A 13,464-nucleotide genomic window follows, 5' to 3' on the forward strand; every position below is an offset into this window, starting at 1 on the left:
CATGGACATATGCAGAAGCTGATTTAGTCTTAGTCATCTTCGGGCTGTAATGACCTGTGACAGTATGCAGACAGCTAGTTGGAACCACATGATCCACTATGCTTTCCAACCTTCTGAGGTTGATCTGGTGAGAACCATCAAATTGGATAACAGGCACACCTGTATAGTGGGAGACAGAAGCAAGTGCTGCAATAACATATTTTTTAACATTTGCTATTTATATGGTATTGAAAACACCTTACAAGTAAGATGAACCACATAAGTATACTGTGCTTTGTGCATTAATTCTATGCGGGGAATGCACATTTCTTCAGACTTTGCTGCCTTTCCTTTCCTTGAAATGAATTGGGTGTACATACATATGCAGATTCTAGCCCAACCCATAAACTAAAGGTGTAGAAAATGTCTCACATTGTGTGACGTATTACCATCATTAAGAGTTCTTGGATTGCATATGATGCGCACGGTCCTCTTGCTAGGAATGTCACACTTTGAGTTTATAGAAATAAACGTGAGGAAGCCTAGCTAGCTCCAGTTTCAAAGACTAACTGCTCACCGTGGCCTTGACAAATGAGAGAGAAAGGAAGTCTCAATCTCACAACTTTAAAATGTGCAAGATTCCTGTTGCCCATTACAACTCACAGTTGAGAATCTGTAAGAAAATGATAAATTGTATGCCTCAAAATCGAGCGTGTCCGAGCAAGACACCATCACTGCCTACCTATCCCTCTGCTCTTTCATATTTATTTTTCTTTTATGCTTTCCTTAAATTTGACACGTGATGGAACTGTAGGTGAGAGTGGTAGCCCAAATCACCTGAATAGTATACAACAATTAGGCACAGACGTTAAATCATAAATATATTCATACTGAGATTTGCAGTTTACTAACTTATGATGTTTGCAAACTGTCTTCTGTAGTGTGCACACAATATGTATTTCCCGGTCTCTATACTTCTTGTATTTTATGTTAATATGTGTACCTTTTTTGTTAGAGAGGACTGTCTTCTTCTCTGTGAGATGTCGTGAAATGCAGGCATTAGAAGTGTTTTTGACGATGAGTCAAAGAGTTTTAAAGGTTATTTTACACGATGTGCATCCTCAAATATTTTCTAGCTGTTACACACATTAAGTTATACCATATCGGTTTTTGAGACTTTGGAGACCAGGCTGAAGATATTTGGATGATAAATGTAGCTTCTCTGATAATATCCTGGTGTGCATAGCTGTGACAGGCTGTAGCACACATCTCAGTATACTTGTGCAAGCTAAAGAAATTTACGCATCCATTAACATTGTGGCTTCAACCATGCTGAGTGTTAAGCCGCTGGCTTGATTTTTCAAAGCATTTTCTGCACTGAGTTGGAAATTGTTGGTGATGTAACAATTGAAAAATTCGAAGTTCTAATGGTGGTTTCCAAGACACTTAATAGAGAGTACATATTAGGAGTCTGGAGCATTTGGATGAGAAGCTGTACCTCTGAGACTTATTAAGATCCGGGATCCAAATACTACTATTCAAAAGATAATCAATGTTTGATCCACATCTTTTTAGATCACACATCCAAGTTTAGGATTTCACTGTTCTGTTAGAGGCCGACGATTAACTCTCAGCTAAATGATCGCAACGATTTGTTTGTTTTGCAGATCTGAGAATGAAGCGGAGAGCATCGGAGAGGGGAGCCGGGGAAACGTCTGCTACAGCAAAGGCCCTCTCCACAGGAATTTCTGGAAGCAATGCCAAAAGAGCTGGACCCTTCATCCTAGGTAAGAAGCAGACGATTTCCTTTTGTAGCTGCACAGAATAAAAAAGGGCAGTGTGTTGCAGACTAGTGCAGAGGTCAAATTATTACGATCTTTTTATGGTATATTTAAGACAAAGTCAACCTGTTGAGTATATCGTTGCTTGCAACCAGTCCATGACCTACCTTCCACCAGCCCTCTTTGGTGGTGTTGAAACCAGGAACCTTATGGTTTATTGGTGTTTCCTAATATGCTTATCTCATGAAAGTAATTACCTTAGGCCTTGAGGCTTGGGATTTGTAAGTGCATGGGAGCAGACTGTAACAGGAACAGGTTATTCCTTTCAACCTGTTTCGATGTTCGGCTAGGCAACCTATTAGTTTGCTTCATTCGTTCCCCCTTTGATTATTGTGTGTTTTGGGCAGGGAAGTAGGGTTGGTCTAGATTGCTTTTATTCTCTTTTGGGTAGATGTTTTATATTGAAGAGTGTGAGTCAGAAGTAAGTGTGTAGGGTGTTCATTATTTTTCGTACTTTGTGATAGATGTTTAGCAAGAAATTATTGGTGAAAGATAGTCTTTGGAATCTTGACTCGTGTCCGTGATGGAAGGTGGCATTGGCACAGCATGGAGGATGCAATATGTTGTATATTTGTGATTCATGTAAATGGCCGACAGTCGTCATTAGCCCTTCCTTTGTGTCCTTATCGCTTCAGCCTCTCTGAATACCTGTGAGTGTTCTACTCTTGTCAGTTGATGGTCTGGTCAGCTGGCGAGATGTTCGCTCAGCTGTGTCTTAAATAAATCTACCTGACTGTCTCTTCCTGTTTTTGTCAATCTAAGGGGAGTAGGTGGTGGTGATGTCTGTCGGTTGTTTTGGTGATGTTCCTCACTTCACCCTTCCCCTTTTATCTTGAAACTCTCCTTTGCCAACTTAAAAGTCCAAGACGTCGTATACCTCCTACCTATCTTAATGTTTATTGTTGTTGTTTCCCAAATATTAAGCTTAATTTTTGTGATTTGTGTATTTATTTCCTTTTTCTCTGCAAAGGAGGAAGATGTGTTGTATATTTGTGCTTCATGTAACATGGCCAACAGTGGTCATTAGCCCTTCCTTTGTGTCCTTATCTCTTCAGCCTCTCAGAATACCTGTGCGTGTTCTACTCTTGTCAGTTGATGGTCTGGTCAGCTGGCGAGGTGGGTGCTCAGCTGTGTTTTAAATAATGCCTACCTGTAACCTAACTAACTAACCTAAGTGTCCTGAGCTCTATCTACAACACAATACAAGTGTAATGATTTGCCATTGGTGCTGCAGCAAAATTCCCTGCAATGCAGATCTGGTCTGTGGCACCCTTTTCACCCTTCTGAAGAACCAAGAAAGATGGGTGTGAGCACATAGGGCCACTTGGAGATTCAACACCATGCTTATGTAGGTGTGGGAAGGCTTTTGCAGATTATGCAAGCTTACAAAGTGGATCCAAGCTGGTGCAGATGTTTAGTCTGTTGGTGAATCGCCATGGAATTTGATTGACAGAGTATCTGGCCGGTTGTTGTGGTGCCTACAGTATGGAGGTTGCATTGTAGACTTGAACTCTGGCAGTGAGTGTGCGTGCACCAACAGCATAGGCTTGATGGCGCAAGGCACAGCAGCAACAGATAAGCATGCGCAGATGCTGGCAGGTGTGATAAAGAACTGCTAGCTAAGAATAAATACTGCCAATTAATTTTCCTATAAGTAGTGCTGCCCTAATTTGGTTCATCAAGGTGCAAGTCTTTTATGACCTTCTAGTCTGTTGCAAAGTGACCCCTTTTTGGTTGGTCACCCCGGTTTGTGTTTTGGGTGTGGGTGATGTCATCTGGTGAAGTACCCCATGGTTCCTGCAATCCAGTGCCCACTGTAAGTGTTTTGATTCCTAAAGCATGTTTAAATTGGTGAAAACGCTCATCACCACATTTAACTTCCCTATAAGACCATAGTATATATTGCAGGAGTACACATGGATATTAAATGCCACTTGTGGGCTGCAGCACCTATTGTGCCATCCGCCATAGTGGCAGTGAAAACATGGCCTCAGGCTGTGTAGTCTGGTCACAGCAGCTTGATCCCCCATTGCACAGACCAGTCTAAATCACCCTTTTCTCAGGTAGGAAAACATGATTTTATGGTTCAAATCTTTGTATTCAAGTTTCAGATTTAGTGCCAACTTTATCAATCCGGGAGCGACGTAGCGCTCATTATAAGCAACTTCTGATGACATTGGCCTTCAAAATAACGTAACACTTCTTAACTTATTCCCCCCTACCCTGTAGTACTCAATGCAATACAGATGATTGTCAAAAAGGTGAACATTTTGGTGCAGGAACTGTAGGACGTGAATGCGTCTGGGGGAGTGGGTTCCGTCAAGTGTAGTATGCACAGGTATTTCGGGCATGTGAGTTCTCTGAATTCTTTTGATAAAAGGGTAAAGAATGGGCTCCAGAGGTGTGCAAATGGTATAGTTTGATTAGTGAGTGAGCATGTGATCTTTTCCATTCCCAGAATGTACCAGAGGCAGTGGAACCAGCCCAAGTGTGTTTGAACACGACCAGTCCCCCAATGTGTTAGGATATTTGGAAGATCAGCACATAAGGCCGATCCTATTGTCTCCCTCTTCTGGATTTTAGGGTAAAAGTAATGGGGTTCGGGGTTGTGTATCTAGGTGCAGATTTATGTTGTCTAATATTTGAGACCAATATTCTGACAATTCAGGACAATCCCATAAAATGTGAACAGTGAACCTTGGGAACTACACACGCTTTCCAACAAGCATAGTCCGGGTTGCCCCAATACAAGCGTGCAGGGGTGAGGTACCAATAGGTGGCTATCTTAGTGGTAGTGCAGTCAGGCCATCATATGAGGGGCCTTGTCCCAGTTCACAGCCTCACAGTCTCCACTTAGGGATAAGCATGAAGGTGTTGTCCCAGGTAGAGCATAAATGTTGGTAAATATACCGCGGTCACAGGGAGAAAGGAATACTCCTACCACCTTAATCCAGATGAGGAAGAGGCCGGGAAGACTGCCGGTCGAGTCCCGAAGACCACTATGGAGGAGGGGCCTCTGCACTCCGGTGTTTCGATAATGTCTCCTAAGGCCGCAGGTACCAGCGAGATCACCTTAGCATCCAATTGGGATCCCTGGGAGGTAGCTCCAGGGTCCGGCCGGCAGCCCAGCACTCGCCGCTGCTAGTCAGATGGACACAACCGCAGAAGGTAGGCTGCTTCGCCCCAGCGTGTCTTCCAATCCGCTTAGCCCCGGCTGAATGGCAATTTCCAAGTAGGTGACTCGGGGGCAGCCAGCTGGAGCTCGGTCATCTGTGTCAGCCATGTGAGGCCTGGCCCTAGAGCCAGGTCGCCCTCTTGAGTCTCTCAGGCCGCTCCCGGTGGCCAAAGTCAGAACTCGGGAGGGATTGCGACGTCGGCCTCCGCAAGCTGGGGTAGCCTGCTTGGGCTAACAGCACCCCAGGGAGTCCGACATGATGATCTGCCAGGACAGCTTAGTGTAGCGAGTGGGAATGGAGCAGTGATGAAAGACGTCCTACCCGGCTGCCATCTTGGCCACACCCCCAAAAAATGATTTAAAGTATTTAATAAGTCACTCACTAGGTAGGGTGCATATATTTAAAAGGGGGACATGTTCGACATAAGAAATGTAATGTTCGAGGCATATGAGCTGCAGATCACGCACTATGCATAGATCGCCATCTGGTGTTGGGCCCGGATGTTTGCAGTTTGTTTATTGTCTTGTAAAAGTCTTTGGAAGTCACAAGATAGGTGACTCCTCCTTTGGGGAATAGTGCGCATGGGCATAGACTCCATCTTCAGATTGGTTTTTTTTCCGCCATCTGGCTCGGATGTGTTCCATATGTTCCAGTTCGGTATTGTTACCGATCTAACTTACTGCGCGCAATCCTTACCCAATTCTTCGGTACTGTCTCGATCATGTTTCCCTTTCGACGTGCATCTCTACAAACTTCTACTTCGGTTCCGGTTGTCAAAGCAGGCCTTCGGGCCGAGCCGCGCCATCAGGCCTTCGTGTCTCATGGAAAGGACTCCCTTAAAAAAAATGTCCTCAATGTGGATCCACGTTTCCACAATGCTGATCTGCATGAGGTGTGTAACCTCTGCCTTTCACCTGCACACAAGGCCAAAGACTGTCCGGCTTGTGCCTCGTTCCGCTACAAGAAAACCATCAGATCGTCTAGCGCGAAGAAGTATGGCTCGATCATAGACATCGATACCGGACAACATCTTCCAGGAAGGCATCGATGTACCGGAGCAGGAGCATAGAAGAAGGCACCTTCAGCGCCTCCGAGCACTCAGACGTCGAAGACATCACCCCGGGGCAAGGGGTCGTAAGTACTGACGTCGACCAGCAGCCCCCACCTACCCATCCAAAGGCTTTGGTAACACCTTCACCTTCGAGCCTAGATGCACACCATGACAAAACTTCCCACGCCCCGCCTTCCAGCTCGGCAAAGAAGTCTACAATTAAGCTTTCAGGCCACTCTGGACCGAGTCAGCCTACCGTCTGTGCCAAAACTTCATCCTCTACACCGACCAAAGAGAAACTGAAAGACAAACCATTATCTTCCTCTGCGCCTAAGCCCGGGTCTGAATGGCGCATTCGGCACTGAAACCAAAAGAGACACTGCCTTTGGATCAGAAAAAATCCTCGGAACCAAAGAAGCCACCGGTTCCGAAACATACATCAGAACCAAAAACACCCGGCACCTCCGAGCCGAAAAAATCATCAGAGCCAACAAAGCAACGGGTTCCAAAGATTCCAACCAAACCTTCGGAACCCACAAAACCTCCTCAGGCCAAAACAAAGGATCATAAAACTACTCTAAAGACTTTGCCACATAAGTATTCAGACCGGAATAAATCTGCACCAAAACACCACGCTTCAGAGGAACAGCTTTTTCTCCAGTATTAGGGGTGTCTTTCATAGATTCACATGCTTGAATATTCCCCGTCGTCTAAGTGGGAGTCCCACGGTAAATAAAATATCAATAATGCTAAATATATATACATATGTGAAAACATAATACATAATAAAAGAAGAGGAAATACAACTGATAATCTCTAAAACGATTCCTACATAGGAATGCATGGTAAAGAGAAAAACTACTTGTAACACATTAGTGTCATTGTTAGTCCAAACTACAGCCAATCAGGCGCCAGCATCCTCTAGAACCTTCTCCTCAGAAGCTGAAGCCCTCAGATTTTCTACCGCACGTCGTGTGAAGGGAGTCTCCCTGAGCTCTGCTCAGTTCTTCACTTCTAATCTTCTAGTTCCAGTTTATCTCAACATGTCAAGTAAGAAGTCTTTATTCAGACCTTGCTCTTCTTGTGGGAAGCTGTGTCTTTTTGAGAAGGACCCCCACCAGAAGTGTCTATTGTTTATATCCTGATCATGAGGTGGGCAGCTGCAAGTTCTGTAGAACTTTGTCTACTAAGACTCTCAAAGACAGAGAAGGCCGTCTTCTCCTTTGGCTTCAACGTCTAAAGGACAAGGATTCTGCCCTGTCAGATGCTGAAAGTTTTCAATCTGGGCCTTCTTCAGCAGCCTCTAAGCGTGGTAGTGTACAGGATTTTCCATCTCCTTTCCTCAAAAGGAAGAAATTAGCCCTGCCTCTGGCTTCTGTGGTGTCTCCTACCACTCCTACTACCACTACGCCCACGAGACCTGGCTCTCAGGCGTCTTCTACTGCCTCTCTGGGTGTTTCTACGCCTCTTAGAGTTCCGTCGTCGACGGGAGAGTTCCGACAACGAAAACAGCATTGTCTGCATCTTCGACGACGACATCAGCTTTTACTTCGTCGACGACGGTCTCGTCGACAGCATACACGTCGACGAGAGTTTCTTTGCCGTCTACGCCTGTCCCGTCGAGTATTCCCATCACCTCGTCGACGAAGAAGAAAGAATCCTCGTCGACGAAAGTCTCAAAGAAATCGTCGTCGACGACTCCGTCGACCAAGGTCTCGTCGACAAAAACTCCGTCGACGAGGACTCCGTCTACGGGTGCGTCGACGGCTGCATCATCTACGAGGGATCGCCCGTCGGTCGGTGACCCTGACGACGACGACTCCGTCGACGGTCACACCGTCGACGAGAAGTTCTTCAAAATCCTCTTCGTCGACAGTCAAATCAACACCGTCTACGATACCGTCGTCGACGGTGGCACCGGCTTCCTTTGCCTCATTGTCATTAGTGCCTTTGAAGACTTCAGGATCCTCTGCGGATTCATCCCATCGTCGCAATAAGGCTCCGTGTCAACAGATCTCTGCTCCAGAGCCGCAACCACCTTCTCCAATGTTTGCCACTACCTCTGAGCATGACACTGAATCTGAGAATGAAGGTGACATGTTTGGGGCGGCTCATAGCCCTTCTGATTTAATTATCAAATGTCAGGAGTCTGATACTGACAAAGATGGCGGAGACCAAGAGTCTCAACCTGAGGAACAGTTGGTCCAAGTGCCTATGGCTACGATACCATTATCCTTGATCTCCAATCTCCAACATATGCTGGATGATTACAACCGTCGTTTCCCAGCAGAGCCACAAGGTGCTCCTGTACCATCTCCTGCTGCCGTTGCACTGCCTCCGCCGTCTCTACCGCCGACGTTACCACCCACAACTTCGTCTCGGGTGCAGACGTCTATCAGGATCCATACTACGGTTTAACCGCAGGATGCAGATGATGAGGCGGTCCCGGACCGTGAGGACGGAGAGGTCCCTGACAATTCGGACGAGGATGCAGGCGCCCAGGATATGGCGGAGTGGGATGATTACCGAACGCAGACGCCCTCTCCTCAGCCAGGAAACTCTGGTGAATCACCTCCTGTAGATATCGCCAGTTTTCATCTACTAATGTTTAAAGCGGCTCAACGTTTCAAATTGCCTAGGTCACAACGTGAGGAGGACTGTTTCCTCTATGATTTTAAAGATAAGCCTTATAAGCAGGTCCACACAATTCCAATCATCGATTTTGTTTGGAAGGAAGGAATTGAACTCATGCAAGCTCCAAACTCGCTACCTGCTCAAATACCACGCCTTGAGAAAAAATACAAGTCTCCGACTGGTTCTCCGGCATGCTTGATTTCTCACCCTAAGCCGGACTCAGTAGTCACTCAAGCTGCGCAGCGTCGAGCCCGGAACCCAGCGTCTCCAATCACAGCGCCTCCAGATAGAGAGGGTCAACGCCTAGACGCTATTAGCCGCAAGTTTTCAACCATGGCTTCCACTTCTGTCCGAGCAGCCAATGCCTTGGCCATTTTGGGGCGCTATGACCGGCAGATGTGGTCGGACATATCTGCATTAATGGATCTCATACCTGAAGCTTCCAAAGCGGACGCTCAGCAAATTCTTCATGATGGGCAGAGAGCTGCGGAAGAAATGATCGACTGTGCAGTCGATATTGCTGGTACGGGTTTCCGTCTGCTTGCAAGTGCAGCTGCCCTCCGATGCCAGGGTTGGTTAAAATCCACCTCCTTCAGGCAAGAAGTCCAATCCAAGATTCTTGATATGCCGTATGATGGTGAGTCGCTCTTCGGATCTCACATCGATGACGCCCTGGAGTCCATTAAGAAGGACACTGATACGGCAAAGTCTTTGGGCACGTTGCAATTCAGGAAGCAGTCCTTTCGAGGTGCGCGCGGACGCGGCACTTCTTCCAACTTTCGAGGAGGGCAACAGTACCGCTCCTACAATCAAGGCAACCAGCGTTACGCATCCACTCAGCAGACTCGTCAGCAGCCCTCCAGACCCTATAGGGGAAAATCCTCCTATCGCGGATCCACTCCTAAGCGCCAATGACTTTTGTCATCCCCTAGCTGTTAGAGGACGAATCTCTCAGTTTTATTCTCAGTGGTCCTCCATCACCTCGGACCGCTGGGTTTTGGACATTGTACGACGGGGTCATACCTTAGAATTCGTCGAGATTCCTCCTTGTACTCCTCCTTTTGGTCCGCCTCCTCCACACCTCGAGGAGCTTTACCATCAAGTCCGTCTTCTTGTTTTAAAGGGTGCAGTCGAAGTGGTCCCGAAACATCAAAGGGGAGAGGGGTTTTACTCTCGATTCTTGATCATACTCAAGAAGACCGGAGATTGGCGACCCATTCTGGATTTGAGGGCTCTCAACAAATTCTTAAAGTGCCAATCTTTCCGCATGCTGACATTACTGGAAATCCTGCGTCTTCTATCCAGCGAGGATTTCATGACAACCATAGACCTTCAAGACGCGTAATTTCATGTCCCAATTATCCAACAACATCGCCAGTACCTGCGTTTCAAAGTGGGACACATGCACTATCAGTTCAAGGTCCTGCCCTTTGGGCTGCGATCAGCTCCTCGTGTGTTCACGATGGTGCTGGCCCCTGTGGTGGCTCACCTGCGTCTCCGAGGTGTTCAAATCTTTCCATATTTGGACGATTGCCTCCTCAAGTCTCAATCCCACCATCAGCTATGTCAGGACACTCGCCTTTGCCAGCAGGTGCTCCAGTCCCTGGGGTTGACCATCAACGTCGAAAAGTCAGTTTGCACCCCTACAAACCAGAAGCTTCTTGGGAGATATCCTAGACACGAAACTTTCAAAAGCGTTCGTCTCGCACGAGCGGCGACGGAAGATCCTTTGTCTGGTCTCCCTCATTCGAAAAAGACAGTCAGTTTCTGTTCGGACGTTAAAGTCGTTTTTGGGGATGGCTTCATCTTGTATCGCACTGATCCCAAATTGCAGATTGCGCACCCGTCCCATTCAGGAGGAACTGGACTTACAGTGGCGCCAGGTCTCCGGGTCCTTCAACGACCTAGTGGCGGTCACAGCCCGCATGAGAAAAAGTTTGCTTTGGTGGGCGCAGCCAACCAATCTGGAGACGGGAACGTCGTTCCTCGTTCATGCACCAGATCTCACGCTCACGACGGATGCCTCTATGGAGGGGTGGTGCGCTCATCTCCAAGGCCTATCCATCAAAGGCAAGTGGACTCCGTCCCAACGCATGTGGCATATCAACAGGCTAGAGTTGATGGCGATCTTCCTAGCACTCAAGTCATTCCTTCCTCTAGTTCACGGGGAGTCAGTGCTTATCCAAACGGACAATACCACCAGCATGCACTAAGTGAACAAACAGGGAGGAACCAAGTCTCCACATCTGTCTCGCTTGGCCCAGTCGATCTGGGATTGGGCTCTCCGTCATCAGATCACCTTGACGGCTGTCCATCTGCCGGGTGTGTCCAACATCCTGGCGGACTCTCTGAGCAGGTCCGCTTCCTCAACACACGAATGGGAACTGCACCAGCCGACTCTGGATCTTGTGTTCCACCGATGGGGTCGCCCATCTCTAGACCTCTTTGCAACACCGGAGAATCGAAAATGCCCGTCTTACGCAAGTTGGCATCCCCACCCCGGGTCGTGCGGGAATGCCCTTTTGATGGATTGGTGCGATCTATTCGCTTATGCTTTTCCGCCGATTCCGTTAATACCGCGAGTGTTGTGGAAGATGCGGAGGCAGCCCTGCCACATCCTATAGATCGCACCTCGTTGGCCCAGACAGGCATGGTTTTCGGAATTGCTTCTCCTGTCCCAGTGCGAGCCCATTCCTCTGCGTCCCCGTCCAGACCTTCTAACGATGGACAGGGGCCAAGTGTGCCATCCGGACCCCTCCACGCTACAATTGTGGGCATGGAACTTGAGCACCTTGAGTTTGCTGATTTGAACATATCTCAGGAATGCAGGGACATCCTTGCTCATGCTAGGGCTCCGTCTACCATCAAAACTTACAAACTCAAGTGGAAGAGGTTCTGTCATTGGTGCGTGGCAGCGAATGTCCATCCCATCCATTCCTCTCCGGAGCAGCTTCTTCCATTCTTCCTGAGTCTCGCTCAGTCAGGACTTTCACATGCTACCCTGAGAGTTTTCCTAGCTGCAATCTCTCGTTTTCGACACGATGGCTCTTCTTCCCTCTGTTCCTCCAGAATCATCCGTCAATTCTTCAAAGGGCTTTTCCGCAAGTTCCCACCTGTTCGGCGCCCTCCTCCAGCTTGGCACCTCAATGTTGTCCTATCTCAACTTATGAAGTCACCATTTGAGCCTATCCATAAGACTAAAATCAAATTCCTCACCTGGAAAGTTGCGCTGCTTTTGGCTTTGACTTCATCTCGCCGTACGAGTGACCTTCACGCTTTTACTGTCAAACCGCCTTATCTACAGTTCAAACCTACCGCACCAACCCATCTTTCTTACCCAAAGTACCTACGGATTTTCATCTGAATGAGTCTGTGTTCCTACGTACTTTCTTTCCGGACCCCAAGTCTCTGGCGGAGCAGCGCTTACATTCTTTGAACATCAAACGATGCCTTAAATTTTACATTGCCAGAACTGCCTCCTTCCGCAAGTCCGATCAGCTGTTCATTGCTTACGGACGGCTGCGTAAGGGGCATCCAGTTTCCAAACCAACAATTGCCCGTTGGATTTCTTCAGCCATTACCTACTGCCATCTACAAGCTGGCAAACCATTGCAGTCTTCAGTGAGGGCTCATTCTACAAGGGCGATGTCTTCATCCTCCGCCTTGTTTGCTGGTGTGCCTCTTCATCAGATTTGCTGTGCAGCGACATGGTCAAGCAGGCACACATTCACCAAACATTACTGTTTGGATGCCATCAATGAAGCGGATACCGCAGTGGGACAGGCAGTGCTTCGTCATCTTTTCCAATAAGGTGAGCCTCTGTTCCCTCCTCCTTGGTGTTTTTGCTGTGATTGCTAATGATGTTGTGCATGACTGTATTATTATTACTATCTTGGTTTTACATATGTGCATAGCAATCTCAGTTCTCGGAGGTTACTGCATTCTATTCTATTCAAGCATGTGAATCTATGAAAGACACCCCTAATACTGGAGAAGAACAATTGTTACTTGCCTGTAAACAGGTGGTTCTCCAGTATTGGTGTCTTTCATAGATTCACACGCGACCCACCCTCCTCCCCTCAGAGGCTCTCTTCTCCTCATGCACTCTTGGTCACTTTGGTGCTACGAAAATCCGAGGGCTTGAGCTTCTGAGGAGAAGGTTCTAGAGGGTGCTAGCGCCTGATTGGCTGTAGTTTGGACTAACATAATGACACTAATGTGTTACAAGTAGTTTTTCTCTTTACCATGCATTCCTATGTAGGAATCGTTTTAGAGGTTTTCAGTTGCATTTCCTCTTCTTTTATTATGTATTATGTTTTCATATACGTATATATATTTAGCATTATTGGGACTCTCACTTCGACGACGGGGAATATTCAAGCATGTGAATCTATGAAAGACACCAATACTGGAGAACAACCTGTTTACAGGTAAGTAACAAATGTTCTTAAACCTGATCCTACACAAAAACTCTGGAAATAGACCCACAAACAGATCATCTTAAGATTAATCCTTCCAACAAAAGAAAAATGGACAAACCTACACCATCTCCACTTCCCTTAAAGAAAAGAGACATTACCACCTCTCCTTTAAGGACCCCTTCTCCACAATACATTTCTCCTGTTCCATCCCCAATACCAATACAATCTCCTCCACCTCCAAATGATGATGATACCCCTGGTGACGAAGGAGATAATTAACCTCTATAAGAGCCTATTCAGTACATCCCAAATGATCCATGGGAAAATTATGGCACACCAGATGTTCCTGATGTACCACAGGA

General features: G+C 47.0%; 1 protein-coding gene across 1 annotated transcript in view; it reads left to right on the forward strand.

Annotated features, from left to right (window-relative positions):
• Positions 1-13,464, forward strand: part of STK40 (serine/threonine kinase 40) — a 379,098-nt gene that overhangs the window by 107,000 nt on the left and 258,634 nt on the right. Inside the window, exon 3 of the mRNA XM_078681258.1 lies at positions 1,647-1,766. Coding sequence (XP_078537384.1) covers positions 1,647-1,766 — 120 coding nt within the window. The remainder of the gene's footprint in view (positions 1-1,646; positions 1,767-13,464) is intronic.

This window comes from Lissotriton helveticus, chromosome 3_1, assembly GCF_964261635.1.
Source record: "Lissotriton helveticus chromosome 3_1, aLisHel1.1, whole genome shotgun sequence".
NCBI lineage: Eukaryota > Metazoa > Chordata > Amphibia > Caudata > Salamandridae > Lissotriton > Lissotriton helveticus.